Genomic DNA, 25,852 nt, shown 5'->3' with positions numbered 1-25,852 from the left:
AGGTCTGGGGCGCCATATTGAAAAACATGGCTACCCCTTTTTTTGAGCTACCGTTGTTAGCGGTCGTGAAAAATCACGGTAGTTGATCTAAACCACTGCCATCAGCCATTTAAAATAGGAAAAGGTAACATTTTACTGTTACATTAGTGTTTTGACTCAGGGGAAGCTAAGCAACCCCTCCAGCACTCTATAGTAAGATAGGGTGTGCTGGGCCAGTAAATTTAAAGAGACTAGTAAAGTCAATTTAACTTTACATGCCCTGTGAGACAGTAGTCATTCTCAGGGAAGATATTTAAACCTTTGGGGAGTCTGAAAAGACACCCCTGTGCCACTGTACTGAAGGTGCTGTGTGACACACATTGAAAAAGATGATGCCACTGGAGTTCTTTAAAAACTCCATAACCAAAGAACACAAAAGTAAAACACACACAAAATACATGGGAGAGTGGGAAAAAAGGCTCACTCTTCCCAGGTAAAAAATCAAATCCTAGCAATCCAGCAAAGTTGCTGGGGATCTCATAAGGTAACGGAAATTAGCACATTTGGAGAATTCTCCCTAGCACTGCCTCACTGCCTCCAGGGCCTCTGCTTCTGCTGCTTCTTGCGGTCCGTCTACCTGCCTCCTTCAGCCTTCTGCCATCCGCGCCGCTTGAAAAAAGGAGCTTTCTCTATTCCAGAGGCGCTCTGATGCTCGAATGTCACCAGAGACAGCCTTGCTTCGGGGGAAAGATTTTAAAGTTTACGCTTCCCACTGTGCAGCCTCGGCATTTAAGGCTTCTAGAGGAAAAGACCCTATCATGACCGGCAACTGTTCGACACTCGACAGTGGTCGGTGTCTCCTTTTTCCACCAGATTCTGCTTCTGCTGCAGCTTGGGGAGTTCACAAGTACTCCACCTCCTACTGCTACTCTTCTCCTTTATTATGGCCTGCACCTGAGGGGGCCTTTTATGCCTCCCAGTCTCCCTCAAGTGTGAGTCCTCTCCACTAATAAACTGCACTTTGCAGTTGCATCCCGCTGCAGCTCTCTGCTTCGTCCCGAAGTACTTTGGGGACTGTGGACTTAAAGTCCACAATGTAAAAATCAGCTTTTCCCATGGCAATATTAATACCTTGTTCATTTCCTTCCTTAATCATGTTCCCCAAAGGTATATCATAAGGATTAAATGAAAGATTTGGCTTTAGGAGAGGAATGAAGGTCTTCACAGTCGCCAGAGTTTCTAGACCCTCATCTGTAAATCTATATATCTTTACATGTACTGTCCAATTTGTCTGTCAATTGGGGTACTTACTTGTGTCATGTAAGACATTGGAATGAAGGTCCTTAAAATGTAACATCACTGAAAGAGTTTGCGAGAGTAGCACAAAATGAAAGTAAATGGGCTTGTGCCATCCATTGTTGACCCAACTCTGACATGTGGTGAAATTACAGGTAATGGCCCAAAATGTCGCCCTCATAATTGCGACGGCCGAAATTCCAATTTACGTTTTTTAGACCCCCTTACACCACATATATATGTGGGGGGTATATGATATAATAGTAATATAAGGCGGTGCAGGGGGTCACCCCCCAAATCTTTATGTGCTGTAAAGGGGATAAAACAGTCACAATTCTTAGCCATCGCAATTATGGGGGTCGCAGTCATCACATAGTACCGAAATTACATTCATGTGCCCTTGCCATCTTCCTAGGGTACCAGAAGAGTATGTGAGCAGGAGCTATGCTTCAGAAAACAGATGGTATACAGTATCTTATGAGCCATTAACATACTCTGTCGGGGACACCATATTCCAATCCTGGGCTTTGAATTTACTGAAGTCCAGTGCATTTAATTGATGGGAGCCAATAATACAACTCCCACTATGCAGTTGCCGAGGAAACTAGAGTACAGGAGCTGGACATATTCCCGGTGACATAGGGTTCATCCGGTAACCTAGTAAAAAACGACAAGATCAGCAGCAACTTTGACTGATAGTATGGTCACAACTTTTAGAGTAGGGTTGTCCAACTCCAGGCCTCATTAATATTCATGAGAACATATTTGCATACATTTTGAATCATTGTATGCTAATGTATCTCATGAATATTAACAATGGGTATCCTCAAATGCAAACCATTCAATGAAATTATTAGGGATGCATACAGTTGGCAGATACAGAACTAAGAGTAGGACGTCCCAAGAATAAAATAAATGACATCGAATTCCAACAGAACATTAACAGAAATGTGTCATTGTATAACTGAACTATAAACTAAAGTCTGTAGAATATCCAAGTAGTCTGCATGTGAAAATAGGTAGTTCACAACACAAAGTTGAAAAAACACCATTCTGGAAAACGGGGACCAAACCTTTCAAAATCAATGCCTAAACATTTGCCAAATGAATAATCTTTTAATAACAACAATAACATTACATTAATACAATATAATTTAGAAAAATAGGTAATCATTGGTGGTGAGGATTGAATCCATCCCTCTTGTTCTATGCGAGTATTCTAATCTCTAGTTCACCAACACTGTGTCTATGGGGGGTCATTACAAGTGTGCCGCTCGATTTACCAGCACTCTTTCAGGACCCTAGAATTCCGAGTTGTATCGCCGGTAACACTGATACCGGTAACATTGCACACTGTGCCACTGTTGCCGCTAGCAAAGCCAACGGTAGTTGCAGCAACTGTTGGGACACTTGCTGGAAACACCGGCACCATGGAAATACGGCGTCATTATAACAACCGATTTTCCCTAAAAAAATGCTGGTACAACTGCCAAATTCATGCCAGAAACACCAGCACCACAGAGCAGGTGCAAATCGGTGGGGAAAAACAGGAAACAGGTGCACCCAATAAGCACAGAAACAGCACAAATGGACCACACCCACACCAGACACACTGCCCAACACAACCATGCTGCCACTCATAGTTGTAGCCGTGGACCTGAAGGTGCTGCACGCTGGAGTGCAGTTGTATGAGCTGGAGCAGAATCAGTGGAAACACGAGGACAGGCAGTGGAGGAGCAGGAGGAGTAGGAGTAGGAGGAGGAGGATGATTAATGCCATGCCCCAGGTGTATGAGGAAGTTATACAGCATACTTGACGCAAATGGGGCACCACCATAAAAAGACTAAGGGCAGTGGAATAAGAACCACTATGTTTGCAGGATCGGGCTGTTTTCTTGGATCCAACAATGGCCATGCTTCCCCCTTCTATGATACTTGTCCTTTAGCATTTGCTTTGCTACAGACTCAGAAGTCCACTCTCATACGTTCCATGTAGTTTCTTTGTGTGTGGTTTAAAGGTTACATAATGGTTGTCATTACAAGTTTGCCGGTCTGGAATTAACGGTGCTGGTAGAACCATACCAGCACCGTTTTTTCCGGACTGGCAAACTACAAGTTCCGCGGGCAGGTGCCGTCCTGACTGCCAGGTCTGGCCTGGCGGGAGGAATGGAACCCACCAGCAGAGATGCACGGAAACACCAGCACCATTACGACATGGTGTTGGAGTTTCCGCGGTCCGCATTCCTGTGGAGTCCTATGGCATTCCACGGGAATGGGGATTTACAGAATTGCCAGCCCTGGATTTACAAGACCACCGGGGCTGTAATGCCCTAGTAATTCTGGCAAGTCCGCCGCCGATAATTCACTACAGGTCCAGCGGCAGCCTGCCGGTTTTACCAGCACAGCTACCGCCGGACTCGTAATGAGCCCCAATGCCTTTGAAATAGATATAAAGCAATAGAAACATAAATATAAACATACTTTAATCCGAGTGTTGTCAGTATTCTTTTTATGAAATTAAGCAGCTTAAACACAGAGTTAAAGACTCCATTTTGGTTACATTTGCTAGTGACATTATCAAACAAAATAGTTTTGCAAACTTGTCAGTGCACCAAATATCCAATTTAGAAACTTTAGAGAAAATCACAATTATGAATTGTTTTTCTATACTTCAAAGTCTGCTCTACTTTGCTGATTTATGATTGTTTGCTCCTTTGCGAAAATGTTATTACATTTATTTTTCGTATGCATTTTTGTGATTTTGATTTCATAGTAGTAGAGATATTGCATATTCAACTAATGTGAGTTTTTGTGTGTTTTTGTTGCTGCAGGTAAAGAAATCTACCGACTGTTTAATGGCACAGCAAGTGGATCTGCCAGATACTGGAGACAGCCTTTCAGTGGTAAAACAGCGTCTTGCAGACCTGGGTACTTTAGATGAAAATTTGCAGGTAAGCCCTTTTTGGTTAATTGGAAGGTAAACACTTCTTTCCAATAACACCTAACAATAATCAATTTATCTTCTTTAGACCTAAGTGAGCAGTGCGACAGCAATACCAAACGTTGAGTGCTGTCAACTTCTAGGAAATATATTAAACTTTTTGAATGCTTACCTCACTGTTGCATGGTATTTTTTTAAATTTAATTTAAGTGACATTTTTGTTTTACATTTGTAAACCTTTACCACATTTCCAACCGTTAAAATGCCCCATTCCCAAGATACCACAAAGTGTTCACATTTATCTCACGAATTCCCTGTTCCGATATTCAGTTCATCATTGATGGTTGCCTCCATGCTAGTCTGCTTGTTTTGGAGAATCCTCTCTAGGAAGTTTATACCCTGGCATGTGAATTTGTGGTTCTGTCCTTGTAGAAAAAAGTCCCACCATTCCTCAATGCGTTTTCCTCCGGCTGATGCCGTATATGTACTCAACATTTGTTGTCTCGTTTTGTCTTCTGCACTGCATTCTAATAGCAGGTCAAAAGCTGTTTCCATTTGATTTATTTTGTGGCAAAATCTACAATTTCCATTGATGACGCCTCTTTTGCCTGTCTGGTTCTTGTATTCGTCAGTTGGATAAACATCCAACCTGATTTTCATCAATCTTTCTCTATGGAAACTAGGGAGGAATTTAAGTAGGTAATCGGGCATCACATTTCTTTTCTGGTGTTCCTTTGCCATATTTTCACTATTTTTGAGTCCCATTTTGGACTCTCTTGTCGCGATCCAGTCAGCTCCTTCACTCGATTTGGGTTAGATATTAACTCATTCAGAGATGTAATCAAATCTAAAAGCGCTTTTAACCATTCATGTTTCCAGGTGTTTAGGAGATCAGCATTTTTTCCTTTCCCATTTTCCACCAGTATTCTGTAGCCTTCTGCAGGTTTTTCTTCACTCATTTTCCTCAGAACACAAAGGGAGTTCCATTTCATCTTTGCTTCCATAGATTCCAAACATAGTTCCGCTCTTATTGCAACTATTGGAATATTTTTTGGCAGTTTGAGTATGGACTTCCAAAAAATGCTTTCTAGTTTTGGCCAGTTGTTATGGATTAAGTTCACCCCTGCCTCACCTCCATAAGTTAGTTAAGGAACAACTTTCAGAGAGTAAAACATTCTCACAGGAGCAAGGGAAAATTTCCCAAATCTTCCATTTATAATGCTGCCCTGTGAGTTTAGCATCTTTACTTTTGTAAGCAACTCTTCTTCCCATTTACTTTCGATACTGGAGGTGTTATACCTTATTCCTAGGTATCGAATCTCGGAAACTATATCCAATTGTTCGCCTCCGATTTGCCATTTAAATTATTTTATTAAAAGTTTTTTACGTCCTCCAATTGTGACAATCTTGGATTTGTCATTATTTATAACCATGTTGTTAGATGTCATATATGCCTGCAAGTTAACAGCCGCTGCAACCCAATTCTTGTTTCACCCAGTAGTACTATGTCATCAGCATAGCAAATTATTGGTACCCCTCTGTTCATTAAACTTTGGAGGGAAATGCCTTGTATTTGTTGTTATCATGGGAAGATCCGCTATGTAAAGTTTAAAAAGTGTAGCTGCCAGCGGACATCCTTGTTTCACTCCTTTTTGTTTTTGCAACTTCTGTAGTCAGTGTTCCTTTGTTGTCAAGTCGAATTTGTGGTGTTGTGTTTTGGTATAGTGCTCTTATTGGGTTCATAAGATCTTTAGGGCACTTGCACTTTAACAATTTATCCCATAGTTTTCTTCTATGTACCATATAGAAAGCTTGACTGAGGTCAATGAATGCAAGGTGTACTTCTCTATTAGATTTTTGTGCATTTGTTCTGAGCATTGTCAATATGAAAAGATTCAAGTCCGTACTCGTTCTCTTACTAAAACCCGTTTGTCTGGGATCATTGATGTTGTTTTTGTCTGCCCAACTTATCAGGTTCCGCTGAAGTTCTGCAGCAAAGATCTTCCCAATTGTTGATAAAAGGGATATGGGGCGATAATTCTTCGGCTCGTCCCGATTCCCTTTTTTGTAGATCGGAACTGTAATGCTTTTAGTCCACACTCCTGGAATTTTCTTTTGCACTGTTACCTGTTTAAATATGTTATTAATCAGTACAGCCCAGTTTTTTTGATCTTTTTTCAGATTAATGTTTGAAAGACTGTCGGTGCAGCAGCAGAGGAGCTATTTAGTTTTTTTATTGTGTCTAGTAGATCTTTTTTCTCCATCATACCCTTCCAAGGTGTCTTTGTGTCGTCTTCATACTGTACCAAATCATCTTCATATGCTTTGAACACTTGAGTGTAGTGTGCAATCCAGTCTTGTTCCGCAACCCCACTAATCAGTCTTTGTTGTTGATTTAGGGTACATTCATTAATGATCTTCCATGCGTCTCTCGTTGTTGCATTCTGAAGAGACCTCAACGTAAGCTCCCCTTGGTCTTGTAGTCTCCTAAATTTGAATTCTCTGAGCCAGTTTTTATAGCGTTGTTGAGCTTGAACTATGGCATTCGCATTATGGACTTTTTTATTTTATTTTTTTCAACTGTCTTATTTCTCGCCTCAGTTGTTTCCTTCTCACCACTTATTCAACGCTGTACTGGTGCTGAGGAATCATCGCGTCTTGTTTTGGGCCAGTTTTTCTTATCAGATGTACTGTAAACAGGGTTTCATATTCCAGTTGTTTATTTGATTCTATAAGTTTATCGCTTATCTTCGTGATGTCTTTGGTGGTCAGACGCAACCGGTTTCCTGCTGGATTCAGATTAAGATTTTGCAACCCCAAGTTTACCATTATTTTCACTTTTCATTGTACCAGCCAAAAAGTTGCTTCCAGTATTTTATGGTCGCTATCATCTTGGTCAATGATTCTAAAGCTTTTTATTTTATGCAGCATTGAAGGTGAGATCCACATATAATTAATCGTGGACTCCACCACTCCATTAGACCAAGTTGCTACACCAGGCATGTCTCCCTTTGTTTGGCCATTCAACATTAATAAGTTGTTCTCATAAGCCATTTGTGTCCATCTTGCTGCATTAGATGAGCCCATGCTTAATTCGTCGACCTGTGGATGCTCATTGACTTTCAAGCATCTTAAGTCTAGATCACCACAGATTAGTATGTCCAAGTTGGTATTATCGGCTGTATTAGTTCTTACTAAGTCTGTGATTATTGGTAATAACCTGTCTGCCGTTATTCCCACGTGGTTCCAATAGACATTGATCACTAGTGTTGTTGTTACCTTCTCATCATCTATCTCAATATTTTCAAGTAATAGCCACTTTATGTATTTGTTTGGGTTTCCCTTCTTTGTTATTCGGTATCACTTTCCTTTTTTTACCAATGTCAATAGACCAGCTGACGGCCGCACCTGCGGTCCCTTTATGGCTTAATCATATGTAGATCAAAAATTCTGCTTGTCGGTATGTCACTTAACCATGTTTCTTGCAGACATATTTGGGTGGCATTATTTAGATGGTGATTTTCTTTAGTCATTAAGTGGTTGAAGCCCCTTGTGTTCCAGGAGATTACTATGTCCTGGCTTATTTGGGATTTCACATCATGCTACTTCTGTTTGTCCTTCGGTGCTAGTGAATTTGCTACGCACGACCAATCCTTGCTAGTGTTCATTATCCCTCCTTAACTCTTTTTTGAGGTTTGATTATTGGTCATTGTGTTGTTTTTCACCATTATTTTAAAATACTCTTTATTTATTTTTTGATCCTTGGGCCTTTTGTGTTGTAAAAATTCTTCACCCTCCCCCCTAATTGATGCTTGTGTCATCTTCTTTACTTTTGACGCCATTACGATATCTATTTGGAGGTCTCTCAATTCATATCCTCTTTTCTTGAGTTCCTTCGCTTCCTTGAGCAACAGCGTTTTGTGTCTTTGTTCGTCAAGTGCAGTATCACACGGTCAATCCGATCTTCATCTACATATTCCATGACTGCAATGTCCTCAGAAGTTATTGACCTAAAACGGGGCACACACTGCAGTAACTGCATGATATTCTGTCTATTCAGATTAAACTCGTCATTATCAGGTAAGATATTCTCAACTAATATTTTTAAGTCATCTGCTCTCATTGTCTTGTTTTGTTTAAAATCGTTTCTTCTGCTGTTATTTTTTCTGTTACTCTCCCCTGGCATTTTGGGGTTCCAGATGATTTTTTTGGCAATAATCTCTTTTCATTTGGTCGCTCTGTTTTTTTTTCACTTTGTCGATCCATTTGCAATCTTTTTTGATCCAGTGTTAGGAAGTCATTTTCATCCTCTTTGATTTCCTCGACCGATGATCTTGGGAGCCGTTATTTCTCACCATCTCCACCAGTCGAGCATTTTGAAATTGACCTGTACTCGGGTTCCCGTTGCCTCGGACCACTTGACTTACTACAGAAGCCTGTTCAACTTCATTAATGTAGAAAGACACATCTTCAATCAAGTCCTGAGAGCAATTTCCTGGCTCGGAATCTTTGTCCTCTTCACTCTCTTCTATTTGCATTACTAGCTGTTGGAGATATCTTACTGTTTTTGTTTTCCACCCTCGGAGCATCTATCTTTGTATTTATGTTTCTAAAAAAAGACTTTGCCCCTGTGTTTCGGTTCCGTTAGGTTCCTTTAATATTTTGTGATTTCTCTACTTCTTTTTGGGAGGTTACATTTACTGTTCTCTTTTCAGACTCTACACTTTTTATTGTGATAGTCTGATTTATTTTGAACAATAAGTGCCCTTGGGTTACTCCAAATACTGGGAACAGGTCGTCCTTGTCCATAATTTTTGTCAGTTTACCCGACACTCCCTTTTGTGAATCTATTTTCTCCTCATTAATATTTCCTGTCGAAGGTGTCACTTTTCTGTTCTTGATGTCTTCAACAGGTTTTATTTTATTAGCCTCGTTTGAGTTCCTTGACTCTGTCTCCATGCTTCCTTGCGTGGATGTTCCTCCTTGCTGTAGGCTGATAGCCACATTCCTTCCTTGAGTAATTTCTACTATTGTATATTTATTTCCTCCATTTATAGAATCACTTTCTTTTAGATTTTCGGTTGCACCACTACACCTCCCCAAAACAGGGAACACTCTTTTCTCACCGCAGTTAATGACATCTTTACTATCCTCTCTCCTTGTATCACAATCTCTACTTTCACATGTTTTCTGCATCCATTTTAAAGAATATTCTGCTTCTTGATTGAGTTTGGCATCAAGATTTACTGAAGTTATTTCTTGTGCTGACAATTTAGTTAGCATTAGCGCCAATAGAGCATTATTGTCTTTTAGACTGTCACTTATATTTTCATACAGCTTCATATAAGGCGGCCTTGGAGATTGAAAGGGCTGCCATGACGTTATTATAAATCTGCATGCCTGCTGCAATTCAATGATGGTTTCTACTTCCTAAATTTGTTTTCTTTTTTTTGCCATTACTAGCGTGGTTGTTCTTTGTTAGCCCTTCTTCTACCATTCTGGTAGGGGGAGGCATGAGTGTATGTTTTGCCTTTGGCGGGAACCCTTGAATGTCCCCACTTAGGCTCCAGAGTGTCTGGGCAGGCAGGAAGTGGGGGGAGGAGTTTTCCACCCCCCTGTCCTTTGTCTGCCAGAGTGCCTGAATAGAACCAGCTCCCATTGGGGGGTCTGGCTGTCCTGATTGGGCAGCCAAACCCCCATTTTTATAAATTGCTGAGACAGATTGCAGAGGAGTTTGTGCTGGAACTGTATAAAAGGTGAGGCTCTGGGAGTGAAAAGCAAGTTGACTACAAGAAGCTGAAGTAACCAAAGTAACCAAAGAAGAAGACGACCAGAGACACCTGCAGACCCTTTGCAAGACTGTGACGTGACCACTGCTGTCCTGACCCTGTTTTCTGTACGACAGAGGAGCTCCAAAGAGGACGTCACCTTCCCTTTGAGTGGTGGGAACCAGTCCCAAGACGAACTTTGATTTGAGCCATCTCCTGAGGTCCTGTGAGTTTCCAGAGCTGTGAAAACCCTATACCAGGAGACTGCCATTTTGAGTGCATCATCGTGGAAAGGCAGATTCCGTCCAAGCCTTTGCTGAGCCCTCAAGGACACTCCAGAGACCCAATTCAACTCTCACAGACCACCTCATCCGAGTACGGGACGTCAGGAAGCAAAGAAGATTGACTGGGCGAATCGCTTGCTTTGTTGGTGCTGCAAATATTAACCAACACCGCAGTGACCAAAGAAGTTCATGAAAGCCATGCCAGAGGCCCTCCCTCAAGACTGCTGCTGAGAGATCCCGTCCATTGTCCTGCCTTTCATTATCCTACCAAGGAATATGTAGGTTGGCTCCAGAGCTGCTGTGCCGCAGAGCATCCACCACAAACATTTTCTTCAAACCTTAGTTACTGTGGGGAAAAGGGTATTGCTTACTGTGAGAAACCTCAAGGTCTCTCACCCGCTAGTCCCTGGGGATCTGTCATCCAGGTGGTAGGGCATGGCCATCGCTTTTGGATCCAGTTCCCGGGGTGGACCAGTGCAGGAGGATCACCTGGATATATGATATGATATGATATGATATGATAGTTTATTGATATAGCGCCTATACACAATGTGTTTCAAAGCGCTTCACAGCAAGGGAGGGAACAAAGGAAAATTACAATGACATTGTAATATGGCCATGAACAACAAGAATGTGAAATTAACTATCGTACTCAGCCTGGCGACATTTCAGATAGTGCAAGTCCTAAAATACAGGTAAGGAAGGAAGGGGGTAGGGAGGGGTAAAAGGAAACAGACAGGCAACTACCGTACTAGGCCTGACGACATTTCTGGTAGAGCTGGAGAATACAAGAGGGGAGGGGGACATAATGGGGAGAAGAACAAACAAGCGACTATCGTACTAGGCCTGACAACACTTAAGATAGTGGTGGTGGGGTAGGAGGTGGAAACAAGTAAGGAAAGGGGGAGGAGACAGACAGTTGTTGCTATCATACTAGGTACAGGGACAATTCTGATAGTGTAAGTGCATAGAATAAAGAAGGGATGGGAGAGGGAGCAGGGAGTAAAATAAAAACAGTGGGGGGCAGAGGGGAGAGAGAAAACAGTTGCAGAGGTCAGTAAGCCACAATGTTACAGAGAAAGAAATGTAAGCAAGGATTCAAGATGGCACAACATGAAACGCAACATGAAACTGGGCCGCCATGCATACTAGTTGAGAAGGTGATGCACAGGAGTCAAAGTGTCCAGAAGTCAATGAAGCAAGGTCGCCATGCGTACGAGGTGGACAGTGAGGCACAAGAGACTAAATGTCTAGAGAAAAATCCAAGCATTTGCAACAGTTTGGTGAAGACGAAACAGATGGCGAATCAAGACAACACCTGCAGCAGTGATGAGGAGTGAAAAAGGTGGGGGGAGAAAGAGGGCAGGAAGCAGAGGGAGGTGAGGGCCATCATGAGGTGCCAGGACGGAGGGGGGGCTCACAAACATCAAGGGGGACGATGGAGGGAGGCCAGGCTAACAAACATCACAGGGGACGAGGGAGGGTGGGGGGCTCACAAACATTGCAGGGAACGAGGGAGGGTGGGGGGCTCACAAACGTCACGACGGATGAGGGAGGGTGGGGGGCTCACAAACATCACAGGGATGAGGGAGGGTGGGGAGCTCACAAATGTCACAGGGGACGAGGGAGGGTGGGGGTTCTCACAAACATCACAGGGACGAGGGAGGGTGGGCAATGCAAATGAACAATCATTGAAACATGGTTGGGGGGGCAGCCTCAGGATCTGGTAACGAACAGGGAACAAAAAGGGGCCTTAGAAGGTGGGCCTTGGTGAGGGGGACCGGCATCCGGATTGGCCCTTAACAGCAGCCCAAAGGCCAATCATTCTACAGCAAGAGCTGTAGCAGGTGGGAACAAAGGGGAGGATTTAGCGTGCCGCCATCTTGGAAGGTGGTAAGTAGCACACAGCGCTGGTATGGGCGTGCAACAGTACAAAATGAAAGCCAGTAAATCCATGACCCGCACTCACCATGCAGGGTGAAATATGCCAGTAAAGTTGAGGCATGCGCACACTGCAATTAGCGTGGTTTCAATGTCAAGCAGGCAGCGAGCTCCAAGTGGAGCATGCCAGGGTCCAAAAACAGCAGCAGTCCCCAGTGAACAAGCGCATGGCTGTTCTCACCCGCTAGTCCCTGGGGATCTGTCATCCAGGTGGCCAGGGCACGGCCATCGCTTTTGGATCCAGTTCCTGGGGGTGGATGAGTGCAGGGGGATCACCTCGATGAGGGGTCTTCGGGGAGTGGAAGTGGGACAATGGAGGGTGAGACGCTGTATCCCCTTCCCTGTAGCACCTTTTCTCAATCCTACCAGGTAAGATACTTAGGCACTCAACCCCCGCCCCTTTCCCGACACAAACACTTTGTCACTGACTGCTCATTGTGAGAGAAAACGGACTAACACCTGAGCTATATACCTGACATGTCACAACACAATGGTCAGGCAGAGTCAGGCAATTAGTGATCATTACACACACATGACTTCCATCACACCTCCCCACATGGATAAAAGGCGGAGCACGAAAAGCACACTTTGAGCAAGGAAAAGCACACGAGGAAGCAGCAGTTCCAAGATGGCAGTTTAATATGAGGAGGAAGAAGGCAAGACCCGAGAGGGTTGCAAAGAGGGAAGTGCCCTTGACCTCTACAGAGAAACACTGTTACTTTCACGAGCCATTGAGAATAAGAAACATAAGACCTGGAATTAAAGCTGAAGAAAACTGCATTGTGTGTCAGAGGTACCCAGGGTTCTCCCGTGTCGATAGCCAAGGCGGGGAGTAGCATTTGCCACCGTGCTACTTTCTTTGGCTCCTACAACAAAGCAGTGCCAGTAAAGTCAGCACAGCCAGTGAGTCGGCAAGACTGATACCAGACCGGTCTGTGTTAGAGCCAAGGTTGCAAACGGCAACATTGTCTATAGAAATCTGAAAAGAACATTGTGTGAAGCGTATGCAACGAGCAACGCAAACATAAGTAAACAGCATATGAGTGAATGAACCTTTGAAGCCAAGACAGATACCGTAAAATGAGTGTCCGTGTGCTCATTCGAAGAACTCTGTTAGGTATCCAACTGGGAGGTGGCAAATGTAAAAAGGAATTGTGTAATCGAAGTGGTCATACACACTACCCCTACACTATTTGTATGTGTATTCAGAGGTAAGGATTGGCAATAGTTTTTTTTTAGTATAGCCCCTTTTAATTTGATGAGACACCACTAGGACTGCATTATTATTATTTGATGGTCGTAGCTTGCTCCCATCTGTAGATTTAGGATTAGATAGGCGTTTGTCACCCCCTTGTTGAAGTTAAATAAAAACCCTTGAATTTTGGTCACTTGTGTCTCTCTTACTGTTGATACCATGCCTTCCTTACATAATCTTATTCCAGAAAGTCGCTCCAGACCTTTGGAGTGCATGTAGAGGTTTTCCGGCAACCCCTTCTTACCTTTGACTCAAGGCGCTGCTTGTGTCCCTTTAGCAAGTCCTTTCTCAAGGTCTCCAACGTTGGTTAAGTTTTCTTGTATCGTCTTTCCTAGATACTTGAAAGTATCCACAGGAACTTTTGACCTCTGCTGCTTGTCAAGACTTTACTTGTCAAGACGTTAAGCCTATCTGAACTCCCTTTTAACTATGTTTGCTATTTGGACTTTAAAAGACTTGCTGTGCTGCGTAACTGCCTCTAGAACCTGAAGATATGCTAGTATAATACTAACCAACTGTTTTCCTTCTAAAAAATCCCTCTCTTATATGTGTATTCTGACATAATTGCAATTACTGTTTTACTTTGTGGATGTGTGTTATTACCGATAGTACTGTTAAACTCCTATAACAATTGTATGCGTTCAGCAACTACCAACTAATAAGTGACCCTTTGAAAGTATTGAAAAGTATACCTATGTGTGTTGGTTTATCGTACTAGGTATTTAAAAGTGACTGCTGTGTAAATATAATAAATGTATATGTTAATATATATGTATGAGTTTCTTTGTAGTGCATTTCTAACTGGGTTCAGTGTACTTGGCTATAGCTCACATCTTCCTCTTAAGATAATTCTGACTACTCTGCCACTCTACCGAGGTCTCTGAGTAGTACAGACTGGTAATAAGAGTTGGGATTTACAAACCACTGGGATAGCTTACTAAAGTCTTAGCTCCGAGTGGGACTTTAGGAAAACTCCCCTAACAAAGACTTCTGCCATCAAAAGGTAGTCTGTGAAAAGGTAATTGTTGTCCCTTGTCGAATGTCAGTGACTTTAACAATTTTTTGTTGTCTATCACGCTTTTATTAACAGTTAGAAAATTCTTTTTTATTAGGTATCTTGGTTTATTACAAACCTTTGACATGGACTCAGGAGGGCTTTAACACGCTAGGAGATATGTTTGTGAATGGGGTCTCTGTCTTGGCCACTGATATTCCTGATCTCATGATATATAAATTCTTGCAGTGGCTTCACTATATTAGTGTTTGCAGAGTCTTTAAGCGTAAATGGGGGGGTGTTCCCAGCAGAGGCTGAGGATGACTTCTTACTTGGGTATATAGCGGGTGCCTGCGGGTCTCGAGATACGGTCTCTTCCTTATATAAATGAATACAAGGCAGAATACTGACACCCGTGACAAAACTGCGATCTAAATGGACAATGGCTATGAATCTGGAAATTACAGATGAGGAGAGATGTGTGCACAAACCTGTGAGGTCTCATTTAACTCATGATTTCGGTTGATACAAGACAAAATCTTACACAGATACCATTACACTCCAGCAAGGCTGAAGCTTTTCCCCCAAACAGCCACTGGTAGTTGTCCTAGGTGTGCGGGGGAGGAGGCTGGATACTTTTACATGATGTGGAGTTGCCCTAATTTAGATGAGTACTGGAGTGAGGTTTGCACTATACTTACTGATATGACAGGTGCCACTTTGGATGGTACCCCCATGCAGTGTTTGTTCCATGTTTTTGAAAACCGTGGGGGGAGGGATTGTAAACTTGTGAACTTGTGTGTATTCCTTGCCATGCAATTTTTGATACTGCACTGGTTGAAACCCACTGTACCATCAATATACCAATGGCTGAGGACGAATGCTTAGGCCAATGACACTGAGGAGCAGTGGATTGGCATGCAACCCGCGGGGAGTCGCCCGAAAGACATATGGGGGCCATTAAGAACTATATGATGCGCACTGGCATAGATCCCTCGATGGATGGACATTGACCCTTAAGGCCTGTCTTCATTTTTGTCGCTGTACTTTTCATTGTGTTGTCTTCCTGCACTAAAGTACACCATTGCTCCAAATGGACTGTCGGTTTCTTAAACGTGTTGCCTGTGGAAATGCATGCAAGTATGTGTGTTATTACTCTATATATGTTGTTATTGCACATGAATTACGTCATGCCTTGAATCAAGTGCTTTAATAAAAAAAGTTTTAAAAAACAAAAAACCTTTCACTAAATCTTTAACAATATCTCAGAAAAACCATAAAAATAATCAGTTATAATTCATCAGGATAGATTCAACATGCTTCCATGAAAGATGTACAGTATTGGCGAAAAATATGGGTTTTCCAGAGACAACCTATGACCAGAATTGGTTGTTGCGGATTTGTGATATTATTCACATGTTTCAAGTATTTAACTTTGTATATAGGCCAGAGTACAGAGCATTGCCTTAATAAGTGGCATCAAGGAACAATCAGCAGATTTTTCGTAATTAATAGTCAGGGACATAAAGCTACATTTTTACAATTCAAATGGAGGTAAATAAGGGAAAGCTTGTCTAGCGTACTCTAAAAGGGTTTACTTTGACATAAGTGTTCAATATTAACCACATGGCCAACAATGCTTAATAAGTTAGTTGTTTGAATATGACATTATTCATTGAGTAATCAATGGACCAATTTATTGCCTCATAAAATGTAAGGCAAGAATTTACATTTTTTGTTCAGGGCACTGTGCTCCTTCACGTGTATCCTGATGCTATTGGCGAATAAGTTCAAGATCAAATTACCATTTTCTGTCCTCATCTTCAGATATAATTTGCTATGTTTAATTTTCAGAAGTGTAGTTCATGAAACTAAACTTAATTTAGCTCTTATAGCCTCAACGGATAAAGAACTGGTTAGACACAATTCCAAATGTCATAATTTGCTTTGTAGTGCTTTGAACAAGTGGAATTGTAGTTTCGGGTATGTCTCAAGTGCATAGAGAAATACAGGAATAATGCTAGCTTTATACACTTTATTTAAACCTTCAATGGAAAAGATCCCTTGGGTGAAATAAAGTTCTTAATGCACCTACATTTATTTAGCACATTCGGGCTATAACGATTCTCAATATGAGAGCTAGAAGGAGACAAGCTCAAAAGTGTGTCCAGATAAACATAACTGTCAACCGCTTCAATGGGATTAGCATTGATGTACCACACAAAGTTCTTCTACGATCTCTGTATAGCAAGTATCTTAGAACGCTGAAGGCCAATTGGGTCCCTATTCAGATAACCATATCATCCGTGCAATGTGCTGATTCGCAACTTTAGATGGGAAGATATTAAAAGCATTCCTTAGCTCTTGCATATCAGCAACAGAGAGGTTGGAAAGATGGGATGCCAAATTGCACCCCTTCTTCAATCTGTTGTTAGTCTCTATATAAAACGATAGTGTGCCAATATTATCTAATCTTACCGAGCTTGAAGTCTGACAATAAAGCTGTCTTTATCAAATTCAAAATTAAAGACTCTAATTCCCAGTTGGCCAATTACTCTCACAATCTGTTACGGTTAAAAGAATCGATGGCGCAATACTTGCCAACGAAAGACGGATACGAAGAAGAATATAAAGTACTGTGAATAAAAGACTGAAATATCCATATATTTTGAGTGGTGCCATGGTCCTAAGGATGCCAGTTTTTAGTCTTTGGAGTAATTGCTGTTTTCCATCCATACCCGCAGGTCATCAGGTAATATATTAGAATAGATCTTACAAGAAACATCCACCATGGTGAGAAGGTGATAGTTAGATGGGTCATCCCAAGATCCCTTTTTGTGGACTGATATTAATAGGGATTTCTTTCTATGACCCAGGTAAAACACCTTCACTAGAGACTCTTTTAAATAGTATGTTTAATATAAAAGACCATAGATGTAGATCTTTTGTAATGACCGGGTTAGCTAATCCATCCAGCACAGTTCCCTGGAGGATTTTAATCTCATTATATATTCATGAATGTCATTCTCATCCAAGGAATAATTATAATGTTGTGGAGTCCTATTCAACTGCGAACTAAAAGGAGCCTGGGCATTCCCTACACAATATAAGGATGAAATGTGCACTATCCAAGTTCTCTCCGACACAGGTTCCTTTCGTCGCTATTTTGAGTTTCGCCCCAAGACTTTGGGGAATCCCAGCTTATCCAACAAAGCAGCCATCTGCTGAATTTCATCATTCCAGCACCTTTGGGTCGTGGGATAAAAGGCTGTGTCATACAGCGAGAGTTGGGTCCCCCTGCGTTGCTGTGCGACAGTGACGGTCGCTGAAGGTGGCTTTTCTATATTCCTTCCAGTGTCATGAGTCCTGCTGCAGCAGTGTTTTCTTAATTTTTCATCGGAATGAAGAGTAACAGCTCCTGTCCCATACCGGACCTGTGCATCTGGAAGCTGAATGGCGGGTGGGAAATCGTACCTCTGATGACCACCTCTAGACCTGCCAAGTCTGGACCAAAACTGAGCTACGGGCGTTGAATAGTGAAGTCACTTACCAGTGGCTCTTTGTTCATCCTAACACATTTATATATTGAAGGTTATTTTGGGCCTTCCTGTTGGCTTGGGTAGTGTACGCTGCTGAAAGTCCTCCGAATGTCCAGAACAGCTTTGTTCATTATAACAGATCCTCACCTGACTTTTTGAAACTGTTTCACCCCTTCAGAATTCTTTCCCTAACTTTTTCCTGCTCTCTAAGTACTTGTGAACTTTACACACAACTGTGAGCTTTATGCACACATTCAACATTGAGCACAAGGCTCCATTCATCTTAGGGCTGGACCTATAAAGTTAAGGTTGCCATCTCTGAAGACTGTTGGTGCTATAAAGGTCATTCGCCCTTTTCATTTGCAAGTATTGGTGGGATTGTTAACTTTCTCGCACTGACTTCAGTGAGTGTATATATATTATGTAGTGTTGCTTGTGTGGTGTTTTACTAGTGCATTTCATGTCCCCTGTTCACCTAAGAAGGGTGGCCTCCTAAACATCTGTCCACTATATCAGAGTTTAGAAATCCATTCTAATATGGGTCAATGAGTTATGTTTTTGTAAATATGCCAATATTTCCTAATAACGTTATTCCTTAATGGATTATACATTAGTTGCCAATGGATTGTCCTGGACAACGCCCGTTTTTATATTTAGTTTGTAGGTTTTTTTTATAATTTGTATGTCAACACAAGGGTCCACTTTAATCTGCTTCTTCACTACCCAGATGTTGCATTTAAGAACTCTATTTTTCTCTGCAATAATAACATCCTAGGTTCTTTGTAAATTCTCATTGGATACAGGTGTCCATTTGCGAGATGAAATTCCAAAGTGGTATGCATGTTTGGAAAGTACCTCTATTAATTACCTTGAACTCATTTGTTGAAATTTAGATAACATTAGAATGTCATTCGTTAACCTAAAATATTGCTTTTTTATATTATTTTCACAGCATCTAACGCAGTTACCCTATAGATTAACTTTGTGTTTACCAGTCATTTTAAAATGCCCATCACTTTTAGGAGTATTCAAAGACAATTACAGCAAGGAGTGATCACTCAAGGAATTGGGTGGGATTTTAAATGATGTAATACCCATTTTAAATAGTTTGGCTACAAATATATAATTAATTCTGCTGCTTTGCAGCTCCATTTGTCCCAAGTATAATTGTGTGTACCCAATTTTGCCTCCAGTTCATCAAAGTATCTGTGATGAATCCAATTGAGTTATCACTCATCACGGAATCCCTGGCGGTATCCTCCTTCCATGTGGCCAGGCGACGACAGCTGCTACCTGATCCTGACCCTGGGAGCGGCTATATGAGGGAGAATCACATGGGAGGAGATAGCCACCGGTGGGGGATGTCATGGCTTAATTGGTCAAGACCCGGTATCCGCCATTTCCCCATGAGGAAAGCTCCCCCAATGGCCTATAGGCATACATCTACTTTTTCCTGTACGGAAAGTAAAGAAACCTTGGTCCAACAGCCATGCATCCATAAACTGTAGAGTAAAAGCTCTAGGAAAACCCCTTTCAGTTATAATTCTCCTTCTTACCAAACTGATTTTCCATGTGAACTCATTAAGAAAGACTTTTCAAGAATCATGCATCAGAAACCATCAATGGACTTTTATTCCCACAACCATCTAAATCCTCAGTTAATATCAGTGGACTTCAATTCCCACAACCACCTTAGTACTGAGATGAGGAGGATGAAGGAATTAATGAAGAGCAACAAGCGCAATGTGTGTGTGCTAGTTGTTGGAGGCAAACACATGTGCACAGGACCTTTACAAAAGGTCATTACGCTGGTAAAAGGGGCTCAGAAGAAGACATGATCTCTCCAGGGGAAGATGGACAGAGGCTGGAGGCATTAGTCAGTACACAGAAGCTGGAGGCACGATTCGGCGTGCAGAAGCTGGAGGGGCGAGCCGGTGTGGCAAAGTGAAAGGGCTCGCCGGCAGAGAAGAAAGAAAGAAATGTGGTGCGAGCGAGGCGGGCCGTGGAGATGCCAGAAACTGCTAGAGGGTCCCTGGTTGTCCGACAGCCAAGAGGAGCAGCCTTGCCCTTACCGGGAGCCGGAGAGAAGCCAGCGTACAGGAGCAGAGCCTGGAGAGATGTCGGAGCTGCACTAAGTGGGAAACCTGCGAAAAGGTACGCTGCGTAAGCACAAGGATGCCTGGAAATGCTACAGTGAGTCTGCCAGAACAAAGTGGGGACCGAGGGCATTTTGGCAACCGCGCTGTAGAGAATGAGAATATTGGGAAATTGCAAAAAGGGAAACGAAAAGACGATTGGGTATGAATAAAAAGTGTAGAATATTTTTGGACATTGTGAAATTGCGGAAAGCAAGGTAAAAGCAAAGATTGTTCATAAAGTAGATATACCAAGCCAGGAAGAAGAAATAAAGAGGAACTGCAAGTCATTTTGAGAGTGCAAAGAGAAGTCCTGGCATGAGAGTACATCAGGCATTTGAGAGTGTGACAGAAGTCTTGGCAGGAGAGTACACCAGGCAGTTGGAAGTGCATAACAACTCCTGGCAGGGGAGTATACCAGGCAAATTGCAAACCTACAAGTAGTGTCAAGCAGAACAGTGTTTGTGTTAAAAGAAGGAACGTGTGTTAAAAGAAGGAACTTTTATTGCAGGAGAACTTACAAGACTGAACTGTGTGCATCAAACAAGATTGTTGTGGGCCAAGAAAGGCGTAAAGAACTGTTAGTCCCAAAGGCATTTGTGATACCTATGAAGAATCCAGGGGAAGGCAATCGCCCTCTAGAATTAAGGTCTTTTCCATTTACGTTGAAGCCATTCTACTTTTGTTTAAGAACACCTTTTTGCAAATACCATGTTATAGACATTTCCTTTGTCACTTTTTTTTTTTTTAGTGTGAGAGTCAGGATAGAACATTTTGGACACAAGGTCTGCTTTTTGATCCTGACAAAGACACATATTAGGTTTTTGTTTTTTTAGGTAAACTCCTCTTTAGAATAGGGTCAGAGAGGTATTTTCCCGACCCTTTTAAGTTGAAAAAAAGTCTATAACCAAAAACATGACAACTTTGTGTCCGGCTTTCATTTCTGACCCCTCACATATCCTGAACCATTCGTGGCCATTTCTGCTCTTGGATCATCTGAGGCATCCTATTTACATAACATAAGGGTTTCCCATTGTACGTTATCCCTTGGCGCTTTAATGCTACCAGGTCGCAGTAATCATTACAAGCACCACATATATTGACCTCATCATATAATGACCCCAGTTCCATTCAAGCATGACCTGAGTGATTTAGGTCATCAGGAAAGAAGTCTGCCCCCTCCCGGCAGATTACCAATTTGTACAATTGCACATAATATTTTAGGCTGTACTAGAATAGGCTTGAATTTGATTAGAGAATACTGCGACTTTGCTCCAATTAAAAGGTTTGCACAGGGCCTACCAGCAGCTCTCCAAATGGCCAGCCTTTCTATAGCTGAAAAGCCATGAATCACCATCTTACATGTTGGCCATGCATAGTGGAGAAAAAAAGAGATCACAATTTGCTGATGGATCATATCCAGAAGAATAATGAACACAATGGGAGTGTCCGTGGGGGGCCAGGAGATCATGGTAAAGCTTGTATGCTCCAGATCATCATTAACTCATTTACCTGGTAACTGTAAAGCACAGGTTAACCACGTCTAATTATCAGGAGGTCCGCTAATATGACAAAGACTGCCTTTGTCACTAATATTACATCCCTGTCTTGGGATTGGGGTTGTTTGTCCTTTTTTTTTATCGCAGCAAACTGCTCGGGCCCACGTTTTAAACGTTCGGTTTTTGTTATTGTCCCCCGCCGCCAATGTTAAGGAAGTGTGGGACACCTCTGCACCCCTGAAACCCCAAAATACTGAACATGCGGAGAGGGGGGACACCCCTGCAACCCCCTGCTCTCCCTCTTTGGTATTTTGAAAAGTATACAGGCAAAGTGCACCAAAGGTCAAATCAGACATGCGAAAAACGAGCAAATGTTGCATGCGAACAAAGATTTTCGAACAAATTGGCTAATTCCCCTGTCTCCCACTTTCGTGATATGTTATCTTAATGTTGCACCAGTACCTTCTATCAATATAGGGCAAGTGTACTATTAGACAAAGCTAATTTAAAAAATAAGATGAGAAGGCTGTAATAAAATCAACTGTAAAAGCAGAGTGAAAATGCAAGTACGACTAGTTTTTGTCGCTATAATAATCAGGTAATTCAACCAATTCCAGGCCCTTGGCGGTACTCTGAGCTGCGGTATGGTGTGCAGTAAATTTAAACATGAGAATGGTTCAAAAAGGGGCTTTCGTGTGTAGTAAACAATTCCCTGATTGTCACGATCCGTTGATCAATGTTATTCTTAGTACTAGGGAACTGTTCGCGTAAAGGTTTAATTCTGTTCAGGGGCTCAGATTCTTTTTATGGCCAGCAGGTGTCAAATATTCAAATACTGTGTAGTACAGGTGTCAAATATTCAAAGTGTGCCTTAGATGCTTCCTCATTCCCACACATTGTTTGAGATGATATCCGATATTTGCAATGATAAAAGAAAGACTTTTTAACTCTTCTAAACTCAGTGGCAAAGACTTTACCGTTATCTACCAGAACTGTGCTATCCTATACAAAGACTCTGAACCATTGACTTTGGCCCAGGCCTATTAAGAAGAATTGCTGGTTGTAGCTAACTGAAACCCTTTGCCCTGCCTATGAATGTATTTTGGCTGTCTATGCTTATAACCTTGTCTTTTTACCCCTTTATTAAGTGTCTGAAGTGCCATTTTGCTCCCACTTCAGGGGAGCTAAACTTGTTCATTTACTTACCGGTTGTATTTTTGTGGTTTATTAGTGTGTGATATTGAGCTGCTTATGCTAGCGTAATGTTTTCAAACTGACTGAGTAAATAAATGTATATTCTTTTACCAAGAAACCTTGATTAAGTGTTTGTTTGAATCACTGTATTAGTTGGTCCTTTGTGTAACTTGTTCTGCTGCTCACTTAAACTCTTGAGATAAGTCTGGCTGCTCAGCCATCGCTACCACTTTACTGTGTAGTACAGGCTTGTACAAAAGGTGAAATTGTGCTTACACTTATAATCTATTTGCATGTAGTGTTCATAAAGGGTACTGCATGTGATTCTGCCTAACAGTTACTGTTACATGGGTATTCTTAGCTTTTTTATACCTAGCCTGACAGTTTTATTTGTTTTTCATTCTGTTATGTTTTTTCCTTTGAGGTTTGTATTTATGATTATGGGGTGCAGGCTCGGTAACCAATTCCAGCCCCTCTTCTGCTAAGGTCATGACCAGCAAGCATTGACATGCAAGCACCGCTGCAGGAGTGGATGCCCCTTCTGATAAATGTGGATTAAGGTGATGGGACTTAATTGATTCTCAACTCCAAGCAAGCGGGGGGGGGGGGGTAGATAAAGACCTCACTGTTCAGATCCTCTAATAAACTCCAATTAATGGAAGTATGGGAACCTGAAGCCAACACAGTTTCTTCAATCCTTTCTAAAATAGTGTAATTGCCCCTGTGTTCTTTGAATATTTCAGCACAAGTCGGAAAAACTGCTTTCATCAAGGCATTCTTCCAATTTCTCTAGATCAGTGCATTCTGAGAGATTGGAGCTAGTTATATTGGAAATAACATTGGGCATCATCACAAGTTGAGCTGAGCAATAGAAAAGCAGAGATAACACTATTACCACCGCTTTAACGGTTCGCCCAACTATGAGACGGGGTATGCGATGGGCGAAAAGTCTACAGCTTTACCTCCAGCCACAAGCCAGTGAGAATCAACAGAATATCACACATCTCCTGCCTAATGAAGTCTTTAAACTAGGACCAACAATCGGTTTCTCAGTGGGCACAGGTTCTCAAGATGGGCATTATTAAAGAAGCACAGCACCAGATCTCATTCCTCTTTAATTTTTCCTTGATCTGCCTTAGTCACATATGTCACCCATTCTACTTATTCAGGGTGCCAACTCTGGTGATCCACTCATGCTCCATGGGGACTTGCTTTTTTCCTGTTTTTGAGCCACAAATCAATACTGACCCACCCTCTCTTCCCACCCAACTGAAGGACAAACACGTGAACGTCTGCACATTTCTTTGTATCCTAGCCCAATGACCCCTTTAAACCAACTCCAACACCCTCAGCCTCTATGGACAGACAGCTGCTCTGAAGTCATTACGAATGAATGTCAAGACCAAGTCCCAGTCTTCCTTGAACATTTGGTGATCCCCCTGAATCAAATAAGTTACCCACTCCACAAAGGTCCATAATTTGGTCATCCACTCTTGTTCCATAGGGATTACTGTGCTTTTCCATCTCTGGGCCACCAATAGCAAGGCAGCCATGCTGAGAATCACTTATGACTTGCTCTTTGCCCTGGTCGGTAACGCCTCAAATACATCTCCCATCCCCAGTATAACCTCCTCAAAACCCCTGCGAATCTGCAGACCGAAGATTGATTTCATAGCTGCATCAACCGGATCCGAAAAGGTCTAAATTTCCTTGCATTTCCACCAAATATGCTCCCAGGAGCCCACCTTCCTACACCCCCGCCAGCATGTGTCGTGCACCGGTGGGTGATATTTATGTCATTTTTTGGGAGTAAGGTGCCACTGGGCCATTCCTTTGAGCCACATCTCCTATAACTGCATTCTCCTTGAGCGTTTCGATATATTCCTCCACAATCCGACCCACTGGTCCCCCTGGTCCCCATGTATGTTGTGTCCCACGGTACCGTCCCATTGTTTCATGTACGCCCAAACCTGGGAGCCCCGGTCAATCTGAAAGTATTTTGTAGAGTGCAGCTGCCATGTGTTTCACCCCTGAGTTAGTCGTTGCATACCTTTCGAAGTGGGTAAGCTCCCTGTTCGCAGCCACCTTATTCTCTGGGTTCATTGGTCAGTGCCTCAGTTGCGTGTAACGGAATCTCTCACCCTCCCTCAGGGCAAATTGTTGTTTTTATTGGACAAAAGTTTTGATGTCCTGTCCCTCCACCATGTCTTGCAGCTTGTAGCAGCCCGCCTGCTCCCACCATGTGAAGGCTCCCTGTTCCACTCCCAGCCCGAACTGGGGGTTTCGGAATAGCAGGGTTAAAGGGGAAGGAAAAGTCATCAGGCCCACCAAGCAGACAAGAGAATCCCAAGTGTCCCCCACCAAGGCTGTGATCTTGCGGCAATACATGTTCTCAGGCCTGTCTGCTCGAGCACAACAGAGTACCTCCTCCAGGGGCCTTCCCACCACTGCCCTGTTTATCCTCTGCCATATCTTGCCTTGGTCCCCATAAGCCACTCTCGAACCCGCCTTATCTGAGCCGCCATGTAGTAGAGGTGGAAATCGGGTGCCCCAGACCCTCCGTAATGTGAAGAAGCCATAAGCAGTTTAATAGAGACCCTCAGCTTTTTGTTATTCCAGATAAATGACCCAACCCCTTTCTGCAGAGTTTTGAAGAACTTCTGCGGGACCAGTATACGAAGTGCCTGAAAATAGTAAAACTGTGGGCAGCATCACCATCTTCAGGGTGCTGACATTCCCCATCCAAGATATGAACAGGGGCCCCCACTCAAGCAACAAACGCCTCACTGTTTCTAGCAGGGGCACGTAGCTGGCTTGATGCAATGAGCCCAGAGACTTACTAATGTGAAACCCTAGGTTCCTGGTGTTGTTGTCTGCCAGTAGGTAGGGGCAAGATTCCTGCAACCCTTGAAGCTAGGCTTCCGTTAAAGACAGGTTTAACATTTGCGACCTGTGGGCATTAACTTTCAGGCCCGCAATAGCATCACATTCACAGAGCTCTCTAGAGATCGCTGTGAGAATAGTGTCT

General features: G+C 42.5%; 1 protein-coding gene across 3 annotated transcripts in view; it reads left to right on the top strand.

The window, feature by feature from the left end:
- MCF2 (MCF.2 cell line derived transforming sequence) overlaps window positions 1-25,852 on the top strand; it is a 1,935,885-nt gene that overhangs the window by 855,573 nt on the left and 1,054,460 nt on the right. For all 3 annotated transcript variants that reach the window (XM_069612795.1, XM_069612794.1, XM_069612796.1), the window contains one exon: window positions 4,106-4,225. In XM_069612795.1, the coding sequence (XP_069468896.1) occupies window positions 4,106-4,225 (120 nt within the window). The remainder of the gene's footprint in view (window positions 1-4,105; window positions 4,226-25,852) is intronic.

This window comes from Ambystoma mexicanum, chromosome 5p (genome assembly GCF_040938575.1).
Source record: "Ambystoma mexicanum isolate Mex_15411 chromosome 5p, UKY_AmexF1_1, whole genome shotgun sequence".
Classification (NCBI taxonomy): domain Eukaryota; kingdom Metazoa; phylum Chordata; class Amphibia; order Caudata; family Ambystomatidae; genus Ambystoma; species Ambystoma mexicanum.
This window is presented reverse-complemented; position numbering and strand designations above follow the sequence as displayed.